Source organism: Erithacus rubecula (genome assembly GCF_903797595.1).
Source record: "Erithacus rubecula genome assembly, contig: scaffold_113_arrow_ctg1, whole genome shotgun sequence".
NCBI lineage: Eukaryota > Metazoa > Chordata > Aves > Passeriformes > Muscicapidae > Erithacus > Erithacus rubecula.
The window spans coordinates 256,841-282,153 of record NW_027636268.1 but is presented as its reverse complement, the minus strand read 5'-3'; the positions used below and the strand labels follow the sequence as shown (position 1 = coordinate 282,153).

The window sequence follows — 25,313 nt, the reverse complement described above, 5'->3', positions numbered from 1 at the left end:
GGTTTTTTCCTGTTTCTAGATGGATATCAGCAATCTCTAATTGATATTGACCCCCAGCACTTTCTAGTGAAGTCTGAATAGATATGAAAATCAAGATCCTTAAAGACTGACCATCAATAAAACTTTGTCCTTACTCCCTCCCCAGCATTTCCCTCATCCAACCCCTGGGACTTGTATGGGTCAGGAAAGGTGTCGCGAGCAGGATCAGGGCAGTGATTTTTTTTTCTGAGTTCAGCATGGTTGGGTAGCACCTTGAGTGCTGTATCCAGTTCTGAGCTTGCCAATCTAGGAAGGACATGGAGGGGCTGGAATGTCCAGAGAAGGGAAAAAGGCTGTTGAAGTGTCTTGAATGCAAAGACAATGAGGAGTGGCTGAGGGAGCTGAGGATGTCTATCCTGGAGAAAAAGAGGCTCAAGGGAGACCTCATCACACCTTTAAACTCCCTGACATGAGGGTGCAGCAGAGTTGGTGTTGGGCTCTTTTTTCAGTGAACAGTCACAAAACAAGAGGACAAAGCCTTAAGCTGCACCAAGGGACATTTAAGCTGGACATGGGGAAATATTCTTCAGAAAAAGTTTCACTGGGCATTGGAATGGGCTGCCCAGGGAGGTGGGTGACTCATCGTGCCTGGAAGTGTTTCAGGATAGACTGGATGTGACACTGAGTGCCATGGTCTGGGTTACAAGCTGGTGTTGGCTCAGAGGTTGGACTTTATGCTCTCAAAGTTCTTTTCCAGCCTGGGTGATTCTGTGATGATTGTGATACTGCAGGGAAGCAAGGGGCCATTGTGACACTGCAGGGCCTTGTGGAACTGAGAGAACCATGGTGACACAGTGTACAACATGGCACCACAGAGCCAAGGGGCCACTGTGACACTGTGGGGCTACATGCAAGCAAGGAGTCCATTGTGACAGTCTGGGTCCTGTGAAACCACAGAGAACACTGTGACACTGCAGGGCCTTGTGGAACCAAGGAGAGCCTTGTGACAGCCTGACGCCAATGGAATCAAGAGGCCATTTTTCCACTGTAAGGACTCTTGGAAGTCCCTAGTTTAGGAAAAATATGAAGAAGCTGGAGCATGTCCAGAGAAGGGCAACAAGGCTGGTGAGGGGTCTGGAACACAAGTCCTGTGAGGAGTGGCTGAGGGAGCTGGGGATGTTTATCATGGAGAAAAGGAAGCTCAGCAGGACAAGGTGGTGTCAGGGCACAGGTTGGACTTGTTGAACTCCAAGGTCTTTTCCAGCCTTCCTGATTCTAATTCTCTGAAACCACCCTTGCAGCAGTTGCAGGATGAGCCCTGGGCCTTCTCTTCAGAAGGTCCAGCAGCCCAGGTCCCTCAGCTTCTCCGCACAGGCCCCAAAGCCCATCCTGTCAGTCCTGCAGAGCCTCTCCAGCCCCTCCTCACTGCCCAGAACAGGTAGCCCACACCCAGACACACCAGCCCAGATGTTCCCCCCTGGCCTGTGGTGCCTCTGGCAAGGGAGCAGCATGAGGCACTGCAGGAGCCAGCAGACAATTCCTGAAGCACTTGTAGGATGATCCTGCTCCCCAAGGGACGTTCCCATGGTGCCAACTCAGGAACTGAACTGGGGAGTGGGGCCAGAGAGGACAGGAATAACAGGAATGGGCTGTTTGCAGGGGAGGAGACAGGATTAGGAAAGAGATAGAAATATGGATGAGGAATAAGAAAAGAAAGCAAAGGAGGAGGAAAGGAAATGCCCACAGCAATTCGCGGGTGGCTGCCAGGAAGCCCTGGCTCTGAGCAACAACATCTGCAGTGGGACAGGAAACTCACAACTCATGGGAACAAGATTTCTGGCTGACTTCAGAAACCATGACAAACCTGAATGGTGTCCCTCCCATCCCCCAGCCCTTGCTGGCCCCAGGGGCTGATGGCATTTGTGCTCACTCAGCTCCATCTCCCCACAGCAGCACCATGGGGGTGCTGACTCCTGCTCTGTGCAGGGCAAACAGGGGCTCCTGAGCCAGTGCTGCCGTGTCTGTGCCTGCAAGGATGCGGCATCTCTGTGAGCTGGGGGAGAGGCCAGGCCTGCAAGAGCCTGGAGCCCCCAGGTCATGCACTGAGGTGTCAGCACTGCCCCAGAAGTGCCCATGGCCTGTCCCTGCTGCAGTCCCGGAACTGCCACCCCCAGGGCTGTGCCCGGCCCTGAGAGCACTCAGGCCCTGCAGCAACACGAGGGGCAGGAGGGCAGCAAGGCAGTGGCACAGGAGCAGTACTGGCAACACCAAGTGCTGCTGCTGCTGGGCACAGCTGCTGTGCCAGCACTGATCTGTCCCAGCTCTGCACACAGATATTGCTGCTGCAGATCCAGAGGAGGGAACAAAATGGGGATCTGCAGTGAAAACTTTGCTGGGATACCCTTTAGTTCATTTAAGGCCCCTGAGAGTTCAGACCCACATTGTCACATTTTGTGGCCACAGGGAGGGAGAAGAGAAACCAAATTAGAAATGGCAGAACCAATGACATTTCTTTATGGACAGTATTTTTAAAAAGGTAAAACAATGTAAAAGAACCTCCAAAATGAAACCAGCAAGAAGTGTCAAAGATGACTTTTATTACAAATGATTTTCAGAAACTGGCCTGTAGTTTAATGTACCTGAAAGCAGCCAGTCATCAGTGTCCACAATGCAGCCTTGAGTTCCTGGTTCCTCAGGCTGTAGATGAGGGGGTTCAGGGCTGGAGGCACCACTGAGTACAAAACTGAGAGTGACAGATCCAGGGATGGGGAGGAGATGAAGAAGGGCTTCAGGTTGGCAGATATACCAGTGCTGACAAACAGGGAAAGCACGGCCAGGTGAGGGAGACAGGTGAAAAAGGCTTTGTGCCGTCCCTGCTCAGAGGGGATCCTCAGCACAGCCCTGAAGATCTGCACATAGGAGAAAAGCATGAACACAAAACAAATAAATAATAAACAGGCACTAACAGCAAGGAGCCCAAGTTTCCTGAGGTAGGAATTTGAGCAGGTGAGCTGGAGGATCTGTGGGACTTCACAGAAGAACTGGCCCAGAGCATTGCCATGGCACAAGGGCAGGGAAAATGTATTGGCTGTGTGCAGCAGAGCATTGAGAAAGGCACTGGCCCAGGCAGCTGCTGCCATGTGGGCACAAGTTCTGCTGCCCAGGAGGGTCTCGTAGTGCAGGGGTTTGCAGATGGACACATAGCGGTCGTAGCACATGACGGTCAGGAGAAAATACTCTGCTGAAATGAAAAACACAAAGAAAAAGAGCTGAGTAGCACATCCTGCATAGGAGATGTTCCTGGTGTCCCAGAGGGAATTGTGCATGGCTTTGGGGACAATGGTGCAGATGCAGCCCAGGTCAGTGAGGGCCAGGTTGAGCAGGAAGAAGAACATGGGGGTGTGCAGGTGGTGGCCGCAGGCTACGGCGCTGATGATGAGGCCGTTGGCCAGGAGGGCAACCAGGGAGATGCCCAGGAAGAGGCAGAAGTGCAGGAGCTGCAGCTGCCTCGTGTCTGCCAATGGCAGCAGGAGGAAGTGGCTGATGGAGCTGCTGTTGGACATTTCTTCACTCTGGCCATTGTGGACTGTTGAAAGAAGACATTGATACGCTGAGACAGATTTCCATGAGTCAATCCTATGCTTTTGTTCTCAGTAATTTACACAAAAATTCTTTTCTTTCTTTGGAGAAATGTCACTTCCTATTTTTTAAATTTTTAAGCTGTTGGTTTTGCTGTTAATGCATTGCCCCCTTGGTTGAAGGGACAGAAATCCTCTTTCAGCATTGCTCTCAGCCTGAACATTGGGGGGCCCAGAGGGAAAAAAGGACTCCCACTCCCAGAGCAGTCACACCTGTAGGCCCCACGCAGCTGGCACTTGGTGATTACACCTCTCTGTATTCCAGGGTGACTGCACTTAAAATTTTCTGCAAAAATAAAGAGGACTCTTTGAAATGTCCGGTTTCAAAGTCAATTTCTCTGAATCCTTCTCTCTTTCCCTAGGAACCTGAAGATGGATGGTATCCAGGTTTGATCTGGCTGTCTGCTGCATGGAGTTGTGCCTAATGGGAGCTTCTCTTCTCTGTCCAAGGCTTGTCCGTACTAGTGCTGCCAGAGCCCAGCTCAGCCCTGGGGGCTCAGTTCTGCCCAGCACAGGGCACTGCCCTGGGGCATCTCCCTGGCAGCAGGGCCTTAAGGGCAGCTCAGACAAACTGAGATGCTGCAAGCCAAGGTGCTGCTGCTGCTGTCTGTAGGCAGAGGAGGGTGAGGAGGCACTTTGTGAGGGAGATGTGAGGCAGATCTGCTGATGCTCAGTGGGACAGTGCAGGAGTCTCAGTGACACAGACACACCTGACAGCCCCTTTCCCTTGCCTTGAGAAGAGAGCTGAGAACAGCCCTGGCCATGCAGCACCATCTCCACAACAGGAGAAATCTGCCCTGATGGGGGTGGCTTTCTCCACCTCTGTCTTCTCCCCACAGTCCATGGGGAGCTGTCAGGCAGGCTGAGAGCAGTCCCTGGCATGTGGCACATGCCCTGGGCTGGCCAAGAGCCCTGAGGGCTGCAGGAGCTGCTCTGCAGGACAGTCCTGGGCAGCGCTGACTGCAGCCCCAGCTTCAGCCCTTGCAACCATCCTTGGCAGCAGGAGCCATCCTGCCCTGTCCCTCTGACAGTGCCCAGGGCAGCCCTGCTCTGCAGCACATCCTCTTCCTCTTTGTCTTTTGCCTCAGACAAACTGGGAGAGTCCTCCTGATACATCCCCCAGGCTGTTGGCTGTGCTGGCTCCAGGAGATCCCTCCAGGAGCACAGGGGACATTGCCTTGCACCCACAGACTCACCATGTTGAGGGCTGTGAAGATGTTTCTCCAAGTGAATTCTCAGCTCAATGTCTTCCCAGTCCTGATTGCCTTTAGCCTGTCTGTGCCTGGTTCCTGTCCCCTCAGTGCCTGCAGGCAGTGCCCTCAGCCCTGCTGGGCTGGGAGAGAAACTGCTCCTTAGCAGAATTGACTTTTTGAAGCTTTTCTTGGTGGCCTGGAGCTCCCGCTGTGCCAGAAGCCCAGCCCAGCTCAGCAGCACAGACACAGCACCAAGAGTTTTATGACCCCCTCAGGGCTTTGGTGTTGTTTACATCAAACTCAGTCTCTGAGAGAGTGTTCAAAAATCTTCTCAAGAACTCATAGTAAAATCCAAAGTTTCTTGAAGTTTTAATGGATCCCACTGTGGGACACGACTGCGAAACTGTCCCCAGATTCCAGTTAGAGCCTAACACTGAAAGTAGTGATTAGAGGTGAGAACAAGCTAAGGAAATGTGTTTTAGATGCTGTGCAAATCTGGATGTGTTTCAGGAATGCAAAGGGCCAAGGGTTGAGCCCCAGCCACTGGCAAGGCAGATCCTGTCCCTCACTCACTGCTCAAGGCTCTTCCCAGGGCACTGGAGTCTGGGGATGTGCAATGCCAAGGGCAGGACCATGGGTGGTGTGGGAGGTGGGTTTCTGGACGTTCGCTGGACAGACTCAGGAGCTTATTATTTTCTGTTCTTCAGGTTTGTATTTCATTACAAGTGTGGGTATAAGAGAGAGAGTTTAGAGAGAGGTTAGAGATCAGAGGTAAGAAGAGAGAGGCAAGAGACAAGAGTTAAGAAGCAAGAGAGAGTTTTTCCATTTGCAGTACAATAAGTATTTTTCCATAATGAATATTCTAAATTCCAAAAACCAATCTAATACAATACACAAATTTCTTAGTATTTGCATGCAACCTATAGGAACGACTAAATTACCATGTTTTATTGCTTTAATCCTTTTCTTCAGACCTTTCTTGCCAGGCTTGGAAGAGGATGTCTGTTGGTACTTTGGTATGTGTGGTATTTGATATTATCTAAACAAAGGAAAAGGCCTCAAACCTTAGCATAACTATTTTCAGCATCTATGTCAAATACTGCTAACATCTCTATTTCATCTGTTGTTTCAGAACTACTTGCTAGGCATTGATAAGTCTTTGTTATTTCTTCACCAACAGGCCTTGTCCCTGCCAGGCTGCTGAGCAGGAACAAGGAGGCAATGAGGCCCTAGCACAGCAAGGCTCACTTGTTCCCTGCTGGCCTCAGGCCCAGGGCCAGCAGCCATGGCCCAAGTGCTGCAGCAGTTGGCTCTGGCAGGGCCTTTCAGCTGCTGCCCATCCCTGTGCCCTCTGCAGCCCAGGCTGTCCTACGGTGTCCATGCCCTGCCCTCTATCCCTGCAAGTTTTTGTCACCCCCGGCTGCCCCACCTCGCTGACCCTTCCTTTGCTGACAGCTCTACCTCCTGCCTGTCTCTGCCTGGCCACACAAAGCCTTGGGCTGCTCCAGACTCCTTCTGAGGGATGTGTTTCTCCACAGCCTGGCTCTGGGAGAGAAATTCCTTTTTTTTTTTATGTCCAGCAGGTGCCCTTGGCATTTATTCTTTTTCTGTCTGTTCTCTACTATGTCAAAAGGATCCACTATCCCTGAAAATACCCTTCAATCCTTCCCAGGGCTCTCCTCTGCTGTCCTCTGTCTCCACTCCACTGAGTACACTGAGCTCCAGTATTCATAAAGAGTGTTCATGTTCTTGCAGCCTCCGAACCCCACCTTGGGAGATTATTGGCTCTCTCCTGTGTGGTGGCAAATGAAAACATTCTTTTCATAGTCTATGAAAATCACCAGAGGACAAGGCAGCACGACCTCTGTGTCCTGGATACTTTTGTCTGGGCGCAATCCTTGGATAGATGCAATTTTAGATGTAGAATCCCAGTTTTGGCCATTGACACCTTGGTGAGAATAACAGTTCTTTTTCATTGGAAGGAAAGCACTGAGCCCCAATGTTTGGTGCTAGATGAGAGAGCCCTGAGGAGGCCAAGGCAACCCAGATTGGTAGTGACAGATTTGTCTGGGAGCTATCCTTGGATACACAGAATTTTAGAGGTGGAATATCAATTTCTGACATGGATGTCTGAAGGAGTATGACTGTTCTTTTCCACAGGAAGGAAAGCACGGAACATGGGTATTTCAGGGGCAGATGAAAAGTGGCCATCAGAGACCAAGGCAAGAGAGGCAGACCTCTCTATCCTGGCAGCTTTTGTCTGAAAGGAACCTTTGGATATAAGGAATTTTGGAGGTGGAATTCCACATTCAGCCATTCCTGCGTAGAGAAGGATGGTTCTTTTTCCATAGGAAGGAAAGCACAAAGTCCAAGTGTTTGAAAGGTAGAAGACGAGACTGGTAGTTCATGGGAGGCCAAGCCAGACAGACATTTTTGGCCTGGTAGCTTTGGTCATGGAGAAATCCTTGAATATACAGAATTTGGGGGGTTGAATATCAATTATGATCATGGACACCTTGATGAAACAGAAGATTTTTTCCCACAGGAAGGAAAGCACTGAGCCCCAGTGTTTCAAAAGCAGTGAGAGGCAGCTCCCAAGTGGTCAAGGGTAGCCTGACCTGAATGTCTGAGCAGCTTGCACGTAGAAGCAATCCTTGGGTGAACAGAGTTTTGGAGGTGGAATCCCAGTTTTGGCCATGGGGGTCTGGTGGAGTGACACCGTTTTTTCCTGTAGGAAAGAAAAGCATGATGTCTAAGTGTTGTGGGAGAAGATGAGAGGTGGTCACCCTTAGGCCAAGCCAGATAGACCTGTCTCTCTTGATGCCTTTTATTCTTAGATATAGGGATTTTTGGAGGTGGAATCTCAATTTTTGGTTGTGGGTGCCTGGAATGGAAGAAGAGTTCTTTTAATTAGGAAAGCACAGAGTGCCAGTGTTTCAAAGGGATATGAGAGCCAGCCCTCAGGAAGCCAAAGCAACCAGACTTGTCAGTGGCTGACCCACTCACTCAGTCACTGACACACTCAATGATTCAACATGTCCGGACTTAGCACTCACACAAAATAGCAGCAAAAACAAGGATTCACTAGGCTCATCCCCAGGGTCCCAGCAGGCTGCTCTCTTAGCTCAGTGAGACCCCTCCGTTGGCCGTGCTATTGGCTGGGGATCAACCCCTCTCCCTTTGTCTCTGACCCTCCACTTGCCCAGCTGCTTGCAAGCCCACCAGGACTGTGCTGTACATCAGACTTCTCTTTTCGACTTACTAGCAGTCTTGTTGTTGATATTTAATACATACCATTTTATCTGCAATGCCAGCAGGTGGTTGTTTGTCCCCATGATGAGCGAGCCAAGGTTCAAGATCCCTCCAGGGAAGGTCCTGGGGTGCCCCAGGGCATCTGCTCCTTGGCTGCTACCACAGCAGGCAGAGACCTACTGGCTGGCTTGCTAATATGAAATGTGGGAAAACCCTCTAAAATCCACAAAAAAGTTATAAGGGTATGAATGTATTTATTCAGTGTTGAGGTGCATGCAGGATAGCTCCTTCAAAAACATGCATACATTTGGCGACCTGTGCCTCTCTTTTTATTCTCTACCAACTAGGATTGCACAATGCACCTAATACATATTCGTTTACTAATCCTGCCTGTCCCCATTTTCTATTAAATTAGCTCCATGTCTCTTCACAACTGATCACTTCTCCTTGTTGGTTGCTCTGGTGGTTGTCTGGAGGTCCTTAGGCTGAGGTAAATAGTATTCTTCTCAGCTGAACTTTTCAGCTTGTCTCCTTGTGCATGCTCTCTTTTTAGTCCTTTGGTCATCTTCTGGACTTTGATACCACTTTTCCTGGCTTAGGAGTCTGAAAAACTCCCTTATTGTGTGGTGCCTTTGTCCTTGCATCCTGTTTGCACATTCTAGCTCTTTATCACATCTTGTAACGTTGCTCTCCTCCTATTTTTGTAAGGTCAGTAAATGTTTAAGCATTCCATATAGTTTTGTTAGCTCCCTTTTAGTCAAAGCATTTCTTGATGCTTGATTCTTAATTCTTAATTTCTCTGTCTCAGACAGTGGCTGTGGTCAGTGTGTGTGGTCAGTGCTGTGGTCAGTTGGAAAGTTGCATTCGGGGTGGTCAGTTGGTGTGGTCAGTGGCAGTGGTCACTGGATGTGAGAGGTGCAGGGTGGCCAATGGGTGTAGTCAGTGGTATGGGCTGTGGGTGTGGTTGGTAGATGTGCTCAGAGGCAGGGTGGTGACTGAGGTGTGATCAGTGTGTGTTGTCATTGGGGTGGTCAGTGGGGTGATACATGGGGGTGTTGTCAGTGTTGATGTGGTCAGCTGGGTGGTGACTAGGGTGTGGTAAGTGGGTGGGGTTAATGGGTCATCAATGGGTTATGGTTGGTGGGTGTGGTCAATGGTGGTGTGGTCACTTGGGTAGTAATTGCAGTGTGGGAAGTGGGGTGTGGTCAGTAGTTGTGGTCAGTGGTGATGTGGTCAGTTAAGTGGTCAGTGGGTGTGGTTATTGGGTGTGGTCTGTTGGGTTGTTTTTGGATTTTGGGCAGTGGGGAGCGATCAGTGCAAGTGGTCAGTGAAGGTGTAGTCAGTGGATGTAGTCAGTGGGGGTCATCAGTGGGGGTCATCAGTGGGGGTATGGTCAGTCAGGAAGTTTCTGGGGTGTGGTCAGTGGGTGCAGTCAATTGGTGTGGTCAGTGGTATGTGGTGAATTGGCATACAGTAGACTGGGTGGTCAGTAGACTGTGGTCAGTGTACATGGTGAGTGGGGATGGTCAGTGGGTGTGGTCAGTTGGGGTATGGTCAGTTCAGAGGTCATTGGGGTGTGGTCAGTTGTGGTGATTGGGTGTCATCAATGGGGGTATGGCCAGTTTATGCAGTTACGGGGGGTGGTCAGTGGCATGTGCTCAGTCATTGTGGTGAGTGAGTGCAGCCGGTGGGTATGGTCATTGGGGTGGTCAGTGGATGTGGTCAATGGTGTGTGATCAGTTGGGGTAGGTCAGTTGAGTCACCAGTTTGTTCAGTTGAGTGGTCAGTGGATTGTGGTGAGTGGGTGGCAGCAGTGGGTGTGGTGAGTGGAGATATGGTAAGTGGAGGTGTTCAGTGGGTGTGGTCAGTGGGGTATGGGCATTGGTGTCTTGACAATGACTGTGTTCAGTGAGTGTGGTCAGTGGTTGTGGCCAGTGTATGTGGTGAGTGGGGGTGGGCAGTGGAAAGTTATAAGTGGGAAATGGTCAGTGGGTGTGCTCAGTTGGATTGTCATTGGAGTGTGGTTAATGGTTGTGGTCAGTGGATGTTGTGAGTGGGTGTGGTCAGGGAAGGAGTAGTGAGTTGGAGTGGTCAGTGGAGTGGGGTCAGTGGGGGTGGTCAGTGGGGTCGTCACTGGGGTGTGGTCAGTTGGGTAGTCATTACTGTGTGGTCAAGTATGTGGCCAGTGGGTGTGGCCAGTGGGAGTAGTCAGGGGTGTGGGCAGTGTGTGTGGACAGTAGGAATGCAGTCAGATGTTATGGTCAGTGGGTGTGGTCAGTGGAGTAGCCAGTTGGTGTGGGCACTGGGGGTGGTCAGTACCATGTGGTCAGTTGGTCAGTGGGGGGGTGGTAAGTAGGTGAGGTAAGTAGGGGGTAGTAGGTGGGTGTGGTAAATGGGGTGGTTAGTGAGGAAATGGTCAGTGGAGGTAGTGTGTGGGCTCTGGGCAGTGATAAGCAGTCATTGGGAGTGGTCAGTGGCTTTGCTCAGTGGGTGTGCATAGTGTCCAGCAACTGCCTTGAGACCTTACAGTTATAATTAATACTGAATATAATTTTATAACTAAAATGCAAGCAATTATGGCCAGATGAATGCACCAGGGGAGGGAAGAGTAATGGGCAAGAGGAAGAACTGTGGAGTAGGAAAGAGAAAAGAAAGCCAAGGTGAGGCCAATGAAATGCTCAGGGCAGTTTAGGAGTAATGGTCAGGCAGCCTTGGCTCTGAATAACAACATCTGCAGTGGAACAGGAAACACACAGCTCATGGGAAAAAACTTTCTGTCTGACTTCAGAGGCCACGACAAACCTGAGTAGTTTCCCTCCCAGCCCCCAGCCCTTGCTGGCCCCAGGGGCTGATGGCATTTGTGCTCACTCAGCTCCATCTCCTCACAGCAGCACCATGGGGGTGCTGACACCTGCTCTGTGCAGTGCAAACAGGGGCTCCTCAGCCCGTGCTGCCATGTCTATGCCAGGCAGGATGTGTGAGCTGGGGGAGAGGCCAGGGCTGCAGAGGGGGGATGTTGTTGGCAGGTGCATAAGGACGCTCTGGGACGCTGCCCTGGGCTGTCCAGCACAGTGGGGATGGATCAGCCCCTGCTCTGCTGCTCCTTGCCAGCGTCTCCCCTTTGCAGGGACCTTGCAGAGCACCAGCCATGCTCTTTGCCCCCAGCCTGCCCACGGCCAGCCTGGGGCTGCTCACAGGGGTTTTCTCTGCTCAGCATTGGCCTGGCCAAGTGTTCTGGAGAGAGCCTGATCAAGGAGCCTGGAGCCCCCAGGCTGTGCCCTGAGGCATCAGAGCTGTCCCAGCAGTGCCCATGGCCTGTCCCTGCTGCAGCCCCGGCACTGCCACCCCCAGGGCTGTGCTTGGCCCTGAGAGCACTCAGGCCCTGCAGCAACAAAAGGAGCAAGAAGGCAGCAGGGCAGTGGCATGGAAGCAGCACTGGCACCACCAAGTGCTGCTGCTGGGCACAGATGCTGTGTCAGCACTGACCTGCCCTCAGCTCTGCATACAGATATTGCTGCTGCAGCTCCAGAGGAGGAAACAAAATGGGGATCTCCAGTGAAAACTTTGCTGGGATATCCTTTAGTTCATTTAAGGCCTCTGAGAGTGCAGACCCGCATTGTCACATTTTGTGGCCACAGGGAAGGAGAAGAGAACCCAAATTAGAAATGGCACAACCAATGAAATTTCTTTGTTGACAATATTAAAAAAAAAAAAAAAGGTAAAACAATGTAAAAGAATCTTCAAAACAAAACCAGCAGGAAGTGTCAAAGATGACTTTTATTACAAGTGATTTTCAGAAATTGGCCTGTAGTTTAATGTTCCTGAAAGCAGCCAGTCATCAGTGTCCACACTGAAGCCTTGAGCTCCTGGTTCCTCAGGCTGTAGATGAGGGGTTTCAAGGCTGGAGGCACCACCGAGTACAGAACTGACAGGGACAGAACCAGGGATGGAAAGGAGACTGAGGGGGGCTACAGATAGGAAAATGTGCCAGTGCTGAAGAACAGGGAGACCCCAACTAGGTGAGGGAAGCAGGTGGAAAATGTTTTGTGCCGTCCCTGCGAGAGGGGATCCTCAGCACAGCTCTGAAGATCTGCACATAGGAGAAAACAATGAACAAAAAACAACCAAATGATAAACAGGCACTAAGAGCAATGAGCCCAAGTACCCTGAGGTAGGAATTTGAGCAGGTAAGCTTGAGGATGTGTGGGACCTCACAAAAGACCTGGCCCAGGGCATTGCCCTGGCACAGGGGCAGGGAAAATGTATTGACCGTATGCAGCAGAGCATTGAGAAAGGCACTAGCCCAGGCAGCTGTTGCCATGTGGGCACAAGCTCTGCTGCCCAGGAGGGTCCCGTAGTGCAGGGGTTTGCAGATGGACACGTAGCGGTCGTAGCACATGATGGTCAGGAAGGAAAGCTCTGTTGAAATGAAAAACAGAAATAAAAAAAGCTGGGTGACACACCCTTCATAGGAGATGTTCCTGGTGTCCCAGAGGGAATTGTGCATGGCTTTGGGCACAGTGGTGCAGATGCAGCCCAGGTCAGTGAAGGCCAGGTTGAGCAGGAAGAAGAACATGGGGGTGTGCAGGTGGTGGCCGCAGGCTATGGTGCTGATGATGAGGCCGTTGGCCAGGAGGGCAGCCAGGGAGATGCCCAGGAAGAGGCAGAAGTGCAGGAACTGCAGCTGCTGCATGTCTGCCAATGGCAGCAGGTGGAAGTGGCTGATGGAGCTGCTTTTGGACATTGCTTCACTCTGAGCAATTTGGGTTCATTGTTTTTCAGTGTTGAAAGAAAATATTGAGAAGCTGGACAAGTAGAATGAGAGATAAGAGAGTGAGGATATTTGATAAATGAATCTCTGCAAGAACATTTAATTTATTTAAACACACACAGACCATGATTCCAAATTTACATAGTTTTTGAATCAAGTTAGAGAGTGAACTCAATAAGGGAAGACGACAAAATATTTAGGGTGAAAATAATCACAAGAAAAAAGTAGGAAAGCCTGTCCTCCTACTTGTAGCACTATTAAAAGCTTTGGAAGACAGGCTTGGAATGTAATGTGTTTCACTGAATGCACTGCAGAAGAAAATAGGAAGATATTACCTTCAGAAATGTATCCAGGCCTAGCTTTCCTAGGGCATCCTTGAACTCCTAGTTCCTCAGGCTGTATTGGGGCTGGATACACCACCAAGTACAGAACTGACAGGGCCACATCCAGGGGTGGGGAGGTGATGGAGGGGGGCTTCAGACAGTGCTTGTGAAAAGATTCCCCACGAACACGTGAGGGAGGGGGCTGGAAAGGTCTCTGGCCACAGTTTGTGGCTACAGCAAAGCTGGAGAGAAAACAAATGAGAAAGGGTAGAAATAATGATGTTTATATGTGGAAAATATTTAAAACGAAAACAAAGGAGAGAAAAAAACCACAACAAAATCAACAAGAAATATCAAAGATGACTCTTACTGCAAATGATTTGCAGAAATTGGCAAGCAATTTAATGTTTCTGAACTCCTCCAGTCATAAGGGTCCGCACTGCATCCTTGAGATCCTGGTTCCTCAGGCTGTAGATGAGGGGGTTCAGGGCTGGAGTAACCACTGAGTACAGAACTGACAGGGTCAGATCCAGGGATCGGGAGGAGATGGAGGGACTCTTTAGGTGAGCAAATATTGCAGTGATGAGGAACAAAAAGACCACTGCCATGTGAGGGAGGCAGGTGGAAAAGGCTTTGTGCTGTCTCTGCTCAGAGGGGATCCTCAGCACAGCCCTGAGGATCTGAACATAACTGAAAACAATGAACAAAAAACAGCCAAATCCTAAACAAGCACTAACTGCAAGGAGCCCAAATTCCCTGAGATAGGATTTGGAGCAGGAGAGCTTGAGGATGTGTGGGACCTCACAAAAGAACTGGCCCAGGGCATTGCCATGGCACAGGGGCAGGGAAAATGTATTGGCTGTGTGCAGCAGAGCATTGAGAAAGCCACTGGCCCAGGCAGCTGCTGCCATGTGGACACAAGCTCTGCTGCCCAGGAGGGTCCCGTAGTGCAGGGGTTTGCAGATGGACACATAGCGGTCGTAGCACATGACGGTCAGGAGGGAATACTCTGTTGAAATGAAGAATATAAACAGAAACACCTGAGCAGCACATCCTGAGTAGGAGATGTTCCTGGTGTCCCAGAGGGAATTGTGCATGGCTTTGGGGACAGTGGTGCAGATGCAGCCCAGGTCAGTGAGGGCCAGGTTGAGCAGGAAGAAGAACATGGGGGTGTGCAGGTGGTGGCCGCAGGCTACAGCGCTGATGATGAGGCCGTTGGCCAGGAGGGCAGCTAGGGAGATGCCGAGGAAGAGGCAGAAGTGCAGGAGCTGCAGCTGCCGTGTGTCTGCCAGTGCCAGCAGGAGGAAGTGGCTGATGGAGCTGCGGTTGGACATTTGCTGTGTCTTGGCACGGGGACCTGTAAAAAAGTTAATCATGGAATAATTTGGTTTGGAGAGAATTTAAGTATGCCAGCCCAGCTTTGGTGGGACTTTCCCCCCACTGCCTGCCCAGGGCTCTGCTGCCTGGAGCTGTCCCTGCCAGCAGCTGCATCCCTGTGCCAGGGCTGGGCCCTGCAATTGCTGCCTGAGCCCAGTCTCTGCAGACCCCTCCCAGCACAGGGCACTTCCCAGGGCCAGCTCTGCCTCTGCAGCCTTTGATGGCAGAATCAGAGCATCCCTGAGGAGGCTGGAAAAGCGACAGTGATGCTGTCTGTAAGGGACCTTGTGCTGATTTCTCCCTTCACCTTGTTTATTACGATGTAGAGATTTTTATTTTTTTTTAATTTTTTTTCTCAACCTGAACTAAGTGATGAATATCAGTGTGCTATTTCCCATCCAGGCAACCCAGAGCAGTATATTTAACAACAGCTCCTGCCTTGCTATGCTCTCTGTATAATCTAATTCAAAATATTCTAGAGTGAAATGTCATGCTAGAGTCATGACACATGAGTCCTGAACAAAGCAGCATCCTCACCACACAAGGAGAACATTTCCAAGCCTTACCAGCAATCTCTTTCCACCCAGACCCTGTCCCCCAGTGCTGTGAGCAGCTCCCAGGGCTGGCTGAGAGCTGTTCCTGACTGGCAACAGTGTCCCTGTCCCATCACAGCTCCCTGGGCTGTAGGACCCTGCTCTGCAGCACAGCCCTGGGCAGCCCTGGCTGCTCTACACAAGATAGAATCAGAGAATGTACTCACAGAGTCTGCAGGCATTGGGATGTTCCAGCTTTAGGAGATCACTCCAGGAGCTGCAGCTGCCTTGTCCTGCAGCCAGAGGCTTCCTGTGTCAAGGACTGGTAGTGATTCTGCCCAAGTCATGTCTGAGCATCTTCCCAAAAACGGCTGATTGAAGATCTCTGTGCCTCTGTGCTGTTCCTGGATGCTGCAGGCAGAGCCCTCAGCCCTGCTGGGCTCTGAGAAGAGCTGCTCAAACAGAGAAATGTCTTTTTGAAGCTCTTCTTGTTTGCTCAGGTGACCCTCTGCACCAGGAGCCCAGCCCAGCTCAGCAGCACAAACACAGCACAAGGATTTTAATGATCCTCTTGGGGGGTTCTGCTGAGGCCCTGAACATCAGTCGCTGAGAGGGAGGTATAGAAAACTCTCAAGAATTCCAAGTCAGATTAAATCTCCAAAGTTGCTTGAAGTTTTAATGGTCCCACTGAGGAAAAGAAGTGCGAAAGTGTCACCATGTTCCAGTCAGAGGAGGAAATTGTAGGCAGAGATTACAGGTGGGCACAAAGAGAAGCCAAGTCTTGGTGCCCTGGGGCACAGCAGGGTCTGTGCCACCAAGGACTGGGAGGAGACACCTTGTCCTGAGGCACTGGGGCCTCCTGGCACAGCCCCAGCAAGGCTGGGCACTGTCACCCCTTGTGCTGCCCTCAGCATCCCCCCCACATCCCAGTGGCCTCAGGGATCTGCTGGGACCAGTCCCTGGAGAGCCTTGGTCAGGAATGTCCCTGGGGGCTCCTTCATGCTCCCAGGGACTGCAGATTTTTCCAAGGACTTTGGGTTTTGCTTTTGCCTTGGAGTTTCTGAGAGCTTTGTGCAATCATGGCCTCCAATTATCTGCTTTAATTAGTCTCTTGAGATCCTTTGTCAGTAACAACACTCAGTGGGGCTCATTAATGCTTCAAGGTACTTTAGTTTTTTAGGGTACTTTCCTTTTTCCTTCCTTTGAGTCTCTGAAAAAAATTTGTGCAATCATGGCCTCCAGTTCTCTCCTTCAAGAAGTCCATGAGGAACCTGTGGTGGGGATGGACCTCAGAGGGACCCATTAATGCTCTGAAATGCTTTGGGTTTTTCTTCTGACTTTGATTCCTGGAAAGGTTTGTGCAATCTCCTCTCAGGTGTGAGGTTCAACGTCTCAGCACCAAAGGCACCATGAGGAACACTGGGATCAAGCAAGTCCTGACAAAGCAAGTCCTGCCTTGATTTCCCTCTGGTCTGGTGCACATCATTAGGGAGATTCCCCGATACTGTTATGAAGAAATATTTCAAAGAGTGTCTAAGAAATTCACATTCCTGTTTTTTACTGTTCTCTTTAGAGCAGAGGTGATGCAGCATTCTGTGATTGGTATTGAGTCCATGTTTTCTCCTCGGGAGGTCTGTCCTGCTCAGAGAAGCTGTGTCTTGAGGTCTGACCCACTCTGGACAACCTTGCTCCACATTCCCCAACCCCATGTTGTCTGTCTTCATTCACCTGGGACCTGCTTTGCTGGATAACTGACTGCAGTCGGGCCAAAAGATGTTTTCTTGGTTTTTTTAAGTAATCCAAAACTTTTATGTTTCCCCATCGAAAAGAGACACACTCCTCAGGTGTGTGCCAAGCCCAAGGTGCCACCAAGGAGGTTCCCCTTCTCCAAGGCAGAAACCTGCAAGGAATGTTTGAGACCTTTGCACTCCTTGGTTCCACAAGGCATTGCTGTGTCAGCACAGACTCTTGGTTCCATGAGGTTCCATACATTCGCAATGGATATTTGGTTCCATGGGGCCTTACAGTGCCACAATGCTCTTTTTGGTTCCATGACACTTTAATCTGTCAGGTGGACTTTTGGTTCCTTGACATTCAGTACTTTAAAAATGATCTCTGTAGTTTCAAAGTCTCACAATGTTTGGTTCCATGAGGTTCCTCAGTATCAAAAAGGAATCCTTGGTTCCATATGGCCCCACAGTGTCACCACAGTGTCTCCTTGGTTCCACAAGTCTGTGCAGTGTCACAATGCCCCGTAGGTTTCATGAGTCCCCACAATGTCTCAGTGGACCCTTGGTTCCATGAGTTTCTTTAGTGTCACAATATTCTCCTTAAATCTGCAGTGTCACAATGGTTCCTTGGCTTCACATGGCCCTGCTGTGTCACAATGAACCCTTGGTTCCACAGTGTCACCTTTTTCCTGTGACAACCACCAGTAAACCCCACAGCCAGGGCCAAGTTCCTGGGAAAAAGGAGGAGGCAGGGGGACAGTTAGAGCGATAGTTTTCATCTTCCCAGGGCACAGTGCTGTGGGGTGGGGCCCTGCTGTCCTGGAGATGACTGAACACTGGACTGCCCGTGGAGGGGGGAAGAGACAACAATCTCCTTCCTTGGAACTACAAAAGCAGAGAGGTCAGGCTGAAGGCTGGGTTTAAAAGACTGTCAGCAGCACAGGTAAACTCAGTCTGAGAGGAAAGATGTGTGCTAATGTCTTTACAAATCATTTGATGGGTGAAGGGATGGGTGTTAAGGTCTTTGAAATAGATCATAAGGTTTCTACTGACTTTGGACAGCAGGTTTGTTACTGGGCTCAGACAGATGGGCTCCTGAAACAGACAAGGGTCTGCACAAGGCTGAACTTCTGAATTTGGAGGGAAATGACAGGTTCAAGGGGGGATATGGAACAGCAGGTCTGGGGAGGCTGTACCTTCCTATTACCTCAGCCAATGGGGAAAGGAAGAGGGCAACATGCAGCCGGGAGTTTAGGATAAAAGGAGGCTGCACCGCCTGAAACCTCGAGAGAGAAAAACCCCGAGAGCGTGTGCTCCAATGAACTCTCTCCATTTATTCAAAAGAAGTTGAAGGACTCCTCTGTCTCATTTTTGGACATAAATTTCTGGCATTTCTGGATTTTCTTGAGAGTGGCAACATGGAATCTCATGGAACCAAGTGTCCACAGTTCCATGGTGCAACGACATAGAGCAATGGAGACCATTGTGTCACAATGGGAACACATGGAACTCCATAGTGACACTGCAGGGCCTCATGGAATGCAAGAGGTCATCCTGATGAAATGGAAACTCATGGAGCCAAGTGTCCACTGTTTTACAGCAGGTCCTCATGGAATCCAAGAGACCATTGTGATGCACTAGAAATGCATGGAATGCATTGTGACAAAGCTGGGTCTGATGCAACCGAGGAGACCATTGTGATGCAATGAAACCTCAAGGAATCAAGAGTCAAATGTCAACACATCAGGCTCTCATAAAACTAAAGAGAACATTGTGACACAATGGATTCTCATGGAACTGAATCCCCATTGTGAGAAATTGTGACCTGATGGAAACACTGGGACATCTCCAGCCTTGGAGGAAGCAAGTGTCCAGTGTGACACAGCACAGCCTCATGAATCACAGCAGAGCACAGTGACTCCATGGGATCTTGGGGAACCAAGAGTCAGCTGTAAACACAGCGGAGACTCATGGAACCCAGGAGATCATTGTGATTCCACACTGTCACAATGGAGCCCTCCTTCTGTGAGAATCCATTTCCCCACAATGTTCTCCTGGGTTCCAAGCTGTGCCTCAATGGCCCCTTGCTTCCACAAGCCATGGCACAGTCCCACTTGTCCCTGGGTTCCATGAGGTCGTACCATGTTTACAACTGACACTTGCTTCCATGAGATTCCATTGTGTCACAATGGTCCCCATTTTTCCATGAGGCTGTGCTGTGTCACAATGGACACTGGATTCCACAAAACCTGGCCATGTCCCAGTGGCACCTGTGTCCCATGAGGCCCCACTTGGTCAAAGCAGAGCCTTGGATCTGTGAGATTCCAGGTTGTCCCAATGGTCTGCTGAGTTCCATGAGGCTGTGCTGTGTCACAATGCATACTGAGTTCCACGTGCCCTGGCAACATCCAAGTGGCACCTGGCTTCCATGAGGCCCCACAGTGTTTCCAGCAGTAGTTTGGTTTCCAAGACTGCCTCGTGTCACAGTGCTGTACTGGGTGCCTTGAGGCCTTGCTGTGTAATAATGGAGCCTTGTTTCCACTGGGCCTGGCAATGTCCCAGTGGCACCTGTGTGCCATGAGGCCCTATTTGGTCAAAGTGGATCCTTGGGTTGATGTGGATGAGGGTCCATAGTGATGCAGAGTCCTCAGGCAGGTGCAAAGGTGAATACTTGATTGCAAAACCAGGCCTTTTAAAGCAATGAGACCATTATCAGTTGCATTGTTTTAAAGCATAACAAACATACTGGCTTACCTTCCGTCCATCTGGAATTAAAACTCCATCAATCATCATCACACCTTTTGCTGCTTCTTTTGCCTCTTTGTCTGCCCACTCATTTCCTTCCTGCAATTATGAGCTCACCTTCTGATGTGCCTTAATGTGTATAATTGGTACCTGCTCAGGTAGCTGAACTGCTTCCAGTAGCTGCAATATTTCCTGCACATTTGATTTTTTTCCCTTGTGAGTTTAACAGTCTGCTTTCTATCCAGATGGCTCCATACGCATGTACAAATGAAATGCATACCTTGAGTCTATATAAATATTTATTTTCTTTCCTTTGTGATTTCTTAGATGTGGGTTAAAGCGATTATCTCAGCTTTTTGTTCAGAGGTATCTATTGACGAGGGTGCAGACTCTATTCCCTCTTTGCAGGTGCTAACTGCATACCCAGCATGTCACTTTCCACTGACGACATCGCTGCTTCCATCAGTGAACCAGATTCTGTGTCATCCAAAGGGGTGTCCTTCAGATCAGGGAGACTGGAGTAGGAGGCTTCAATAGTCTCCAGGCAGCCTTGGTGTACTGGTTCCTCTTGATTTCCACTAAGGAAAGAATCTGGGTTGATAATGTTAGTTCCAACTACCTCTACATTGTCTTGTTCCACCATGATGGCTCGGTATTTCAGGAACCTTTGTGGGGAGAGCCAGTGCCTGCCCTTTACCTCCAGGACCGCAGACACTGTGTGAGACAGCAGTACAGTCATTTTCTGGCCCAAGGTGGATTTGTGTGCATCTTGAATATTCAGCATCCCTGCTGCAAGGGCTCTGAGGCATCCCTGCCACTCCTTGGTTGTTGTGTCCAGTTGCTTGGATAATTAAGCAGCTGCTCTCTGGTATGGACTCAGGTCCTGGGCCAGTATCCCCAGGGCAATTCCCTGCTTTTCACAGTAAACCACAAAGAATGGTTTGCTTACGCCTGGGAGTCTGAGAGCTGCAGCTGGCATTACAGCATTCTTCAGCTGGTGAAAGGCCCACATGGCCTCTTTTTCCCACTGGAGGCCTCTGTTTCCATTTGCAATGAGCGCATACAGGAGTTTTACAATCAACCCATAGCTGTGTATCCGCAGCCTACACCACCCTGTCATTCCTAAGAATGTCCACAGTTCCTTTGCTGTCTGAGGTTTTGGGGTTTGACATATCGCTTCCTTGTGATCTTGACCTAGAGTCCATTGTCCCACACTAATTTCATAACCCAGATAAATTATCTTTTGGTTCACTACCTGGGTCTTTTTCTTTGATGTCCTGTATCCCTGAAGTCCTAGAAAGTTTAGGAGGCTTACTGTCCAGGCTACCCATGCCTCTTTCATCTGGGTGGCTATGAAGATATCATCCATTACTTCAGTAACACTCCTCCTTCTGGGGAAGCCTCCCAGGATTCCAGATCTTTGGCAAGTTGTTCCCCAAACGGAGTAGGAGAGTTTCTAAATCCCAGAGGCAACACCATCCATGTGAGCTGGGATCTGTGCCTACTTCAGAATTTTCCCATTCAAATGCAAAATTTTTCTGGCTGTTTTCATGGAGATGGAGGCAAAATAAGGTATTTTACAAGTCTAAAATGGTAACCCAAGTAAGCTCTGGTGTTAGGCACATTAGCAAAGTGTATGGGTTTGTTACCATGGGATAGAGATCTTCAGTTATTTTGTTAACAGCCCTTAAATTCTGTACTATCCCATATGACTCATCTGGTTTTTGGACTGGTAAAATGGAAGTGTTGAACTCAGATGGGCACTTTTTTAACAACCCGAATTGCAAGAAATTTTCAACTATTGGACTAATTAATTCCTTCCCTATCTTCCTTTTTCAAGGGGTACTGTTTAATTCTAACTGATTGGGTTTTTTTTCCTTCAGTTTAATTACTATAGGAGGTGCATTGCTCACCCTCCCTGGTACATTGGAGGTCCACACTCCCAGAAACACTTGATTTATTATTTCTTCACTAATTTCTCCGTCCATATGAGCAGCTGTTAACATTAAAATTGATGCCTCTATGTACTGTTCATCATTTACCTCCAGAATAACCTCCACATTTTAAAATTTAATGGTTACTTGTAATTGTTCTAACAAGTGTCTCCCTAAAAGTTCTCTCAGGAAACTGGGCAGATAGAGAAATTTATGAATATCCTATTGCTTCCCAAGACTATACCTTAATGGTTTGCAAAAATATGCTTTTAAAAGTTGGCCAGTCCCTCCTATTACTGTAATATAATCCTTCTCCACAGGTGCCATAGCTTAATTCAGAACTGAATATGTTGCCCCCATGTCAACTAGAAATTCCACTTTTTTTTCCTTTCTCCCCAGCTTTAACTTACAACCAGTGGATCTCCTTCAGTGAGATCTCCTGCTCCTCCTCAGACTTCTTGCACATGTGCAATCACTTTTCCCTTTTCCTGGTCTCCCTTTTCCTGAGGGTCACTCTGTCTTCATTCTGGACATTAATTTTTCCAGTGACCATATTTCTTACAGATCACACGCTGGTCTCTGCCCAAGTGGGACAGACCTTGTCTAGGTGATCCCTGTCTGCATCTTCCTCTCTCCCTCTCACTTATGATAATATGAACTTCCTCATTCCTTGTTTATATCCTTCTTCCCAGTTACTAAAGACACCTTGTTCATGTCTCTCTAAGTTCGTCCCATCCTTCCCCTGAAGCTTTTGAAGTTTATGTCTTATGTCATCCATAGATTGACCCAGGAATAAATTGACAAGCTGCTGTATCCCTACATCAAACCCAGTATCCAGTGATGTGTGGCAGCCCATTGCATCCCTTAATTCATCGAGGAATTTGGATGTGACTCAGAGAGCCCCAGCTTGATTCAATATAAAGCTGACCAATTAATAGTTTTGGGAATGGCCCTTTCCATCCCCTTTGCAAATCACTCCTGATAGCTTTCCAACTCTCTCAATTCAGCTGATCTGTTTGGGTCCCACCGTGGATTTTGGAATGGGAAATAATCTTTCACATCCAATTGCCGGGTTTTGTAATTATCTTCTGCCAGATACACTGCTGTTTTTATAATTAATTATTTTTTGGTCTTGGTCACTGCATCCACTAATAATTGCATATCGTGCCAATCTGGATTTTGTTGTTTTGTTATATATCACAGATATTTACCAGTGTTAACTGGATCGCTGCATAATTTTTAGCAACCTTTTCCCATGCCTCCACATGGATTGTGGAGAAAGGAATTTTAACCAATACCATTTCTCCCTCTGGTCCCACTGCCTTTCATACAGGTGCCTGAAATATCTTTGTTGTCAAGTCGGGTGTGTGGTCAGAGGAGAGTCTGCATCCCCTGAGTCTGCATCCTCATCCTCATCCCTTTCCTGTCTTATGTGGGGAGACTTGAGAAAATTGTCCTCCAGATCTTGCTCCTGAGTCACAATCTGGTAAACCTTATCTGATTTTGTACATCTCTGCCCTATACTGCACACTGAACAACACCACTTAAGCTTTCCTCTCTTATTCTCCTTCTCCTAGGGCCAGTACCAGAGGGTCAGTTGGAGCCTTGATCCCACAGTCCCTCTGCCATTCAGGGTCATCTCAAATGGAGAAAAGTGTATCGGCATATGATACCTCTCCCACTTCTCTCCTAAGAAGTAGCATGAGCTGTAATAGTGTGTTACAATCCAAAGTTCCACTAGGTGTCCACTTTGCTCAATTCTCCAATTTATATAAAGGGGCATGAGTCCTTGAAAAATCTAATAAGGTCTCTCTGTTTTCTGAATCCCCTTGCCCAGCAACATCTTTCCAATGTGCAATAATACAGCCTAGTGGACTGCCTTTAGGGATCCCCTACTTTGTTCAGTTCCCATTACCTCCTCCTTCTTGTCCTGTCCCATTTCCACCCAAATCTCTCTTTGCAATCTCTCACAGTTCTTTCCCAATCTTCCTCCCACACACACGCCCAGGTTGCAGGGATTGAATGTGATTTGCCACAAACTTTAGGATCTCAGGTTCAAAATCAGCTTGGTTAGGATGCCTCCATTTACACTGAGGGAATAGAGCTTGTCATCTCTCAGAGAAGCAATACCAACGTTTTTCACAATTCCTTTGCTGTAACAGTAACCACACGGGGTGCCAACCAAATGCCCCATAACACCTGCAAAACCAAGCTATTCCACTTCTCTCTTGAATGTCCAGATCCTCTTATGTAGCCTGTTCCCAATACAAAGCTACCAACCTCCCTGTTGAAGTTCTATATATACCTTCCAGATAAAATTGAGCATTTCCTCTTTCTATACATAGTTCACTGGATTCAGAAATTCCCAAGGATCCTGCCCAAACCACTGAGGGAGGGGGATCCTTTCTATTCACCAATTCAAAATATGCTCAAACCACCACACTGTAACTCTGACAGTCCACAAATATGAGCCCCTTGTATCTTAAATTCCCAAGGGTCAAAGGCACAGCACTGCAGGTAGGAAGTTGCTTTAATTTCTCTTGCCAAGCTCACATTGTTCTTTCACCCTACAGTGGTCCGGTTCCCCTCCGTATTCAAAACTTTCCTGGTTCACGCTGAAGCCACATGGAAAGAGCCTGCCTACACAGCTGGGCTCTTTCAGCCTGGGGTCAATCTTAACTACCACTTCTGAGCAAACTAAAACAAAGCAGCCAACAACACAGTCAGAGTAACAATACAGAACAAGATTACCAGTTTGCTGCAATGATAACTTTTGTCACAAGATGGCAGCATTACCCTAAAATACACAATGACCAGCAGTGGCAGGGGACTGAACACCAAGAATTACAGGGAATACCATCCCCCACAAGCAGGCATTCCCCCCAAACAACCTGAATCCCAAAGCCAAAATCACGGCAGGGAAGGCTATCTCTCTATTAAGGCACGGTGATAAATGTGATTCATGCTAACTAAATTGTAACTATATTAGCAAAATTATGTTTTCATATCAATAGAAAATAATTGTTGCAAAGCAAAAAGGACATCACGGAACAGGCTGTGATATTGCTGAGTGGGCTGTGACAGCACTGGATGGTTGTGTGACACCATAGAGAGGGCAGTGAGGTCACAGAGGAGACTGTGCCATCATAGAGGGTGGCTCTGTGATATCAGACAGCAGGCTGTGACATTACAGAGCAGCTGTGTGATGTCCCAGAGAAGGCTGTGGCATCAGAGAGTGTGTTCTGCCATCACGGGGTGGCTATGTGACATCAGAGAGGGGCTGTGACATCCTGGAGCAGGCTGTGACATCACAGAATGGCTGTGTGACATCCCAGGGCAGATTGTGTGACATCACAGCAATGACTGTGACTTCACAGATCACAGGGGCTGTGTGACATCACAAGGGTTATATGACATCACAGGGCAGTGTGACATCACAGGGGGCTGTATGACATCACAGGGATAGTATGATATCACAGGAGCTGTGTGACAGCACATGTGGCTGTGTGACATCACTGGGGGCTGTGTGACATCACATGGGTTGTGTGACATCACAGGACTGTGTGACATCATAGGGTGCTGTGTGACATCACAGGGGCTGAGTGACATCACATGGGTTGTGTGACATCACAGGACTGTGTGACATCACAGGGTCTGTGTGACATCATAGGGTGCTGTGTGACATCATAGGGGCTGTGTGACATCATAGTGTGCTGTGTGACATCATAGGGTCCTGTGTGACATCACAGGGGCTGTGTGACATCATAGGGTGCTGTGTGACATCATAGGGTGCTGTGTGACATCACAGAGCTGTGTGACATCACAGGGCTGTTGTGGT

General features: G+C 48.9%; 2 protein-coding genes across 2 annotated transcripts; both read right to left on the bottom strand.

Moving 5' to 3' along the window:
- Window positions 1-2,609: 2,609 nt before the first annotated feature.
- Window positions 2,610-3,579, bottom strand: LOC306815289 (olfactory receptor 14A16-like; the record flags this gene model as incomplete). The annotated part of the gene is made up of 1 exon (XM_079331878.1): window positions 2,610-3,579. The coding sequence occupies exon 1, from the start codon at window positions 3,540-3,542 to the stop codon at window positions 2,610-2,612; it is 933 nt and encodes a 310-aa protein (XP_079188004.1). The 5' UTR covers window positions 3,543-3,579.
- Window positions 3,580-13,557: 9,978 nt separating this feature from the next.
- On the bottom strand, window positions 13,558-15,398 carry LOC306815288 (olfactory receptor 14J1-like; the record flags this gene model as incomplete). The annotated part of the gene is made up of 2 exons (XM_079331877.1): window positions 15,294-15,398; window positions 13,558-14,513 (listed from the first exon to the last, which is right to left on the bottom strand). The coding sequence occupies exon 2, from the start codon at window positions 14,488-14,490 to the stop codon at window positions 13,558-13,560; it is 933 nt and encodes a 310-aa protein (XP_079188003.1). The 5' UTR covers window positions 14,491-14,513; window positions 15,294-15,398.
- Between the last annotated feature and the right edge of the window lie 9,915 nt (window positions 15,399-25,313).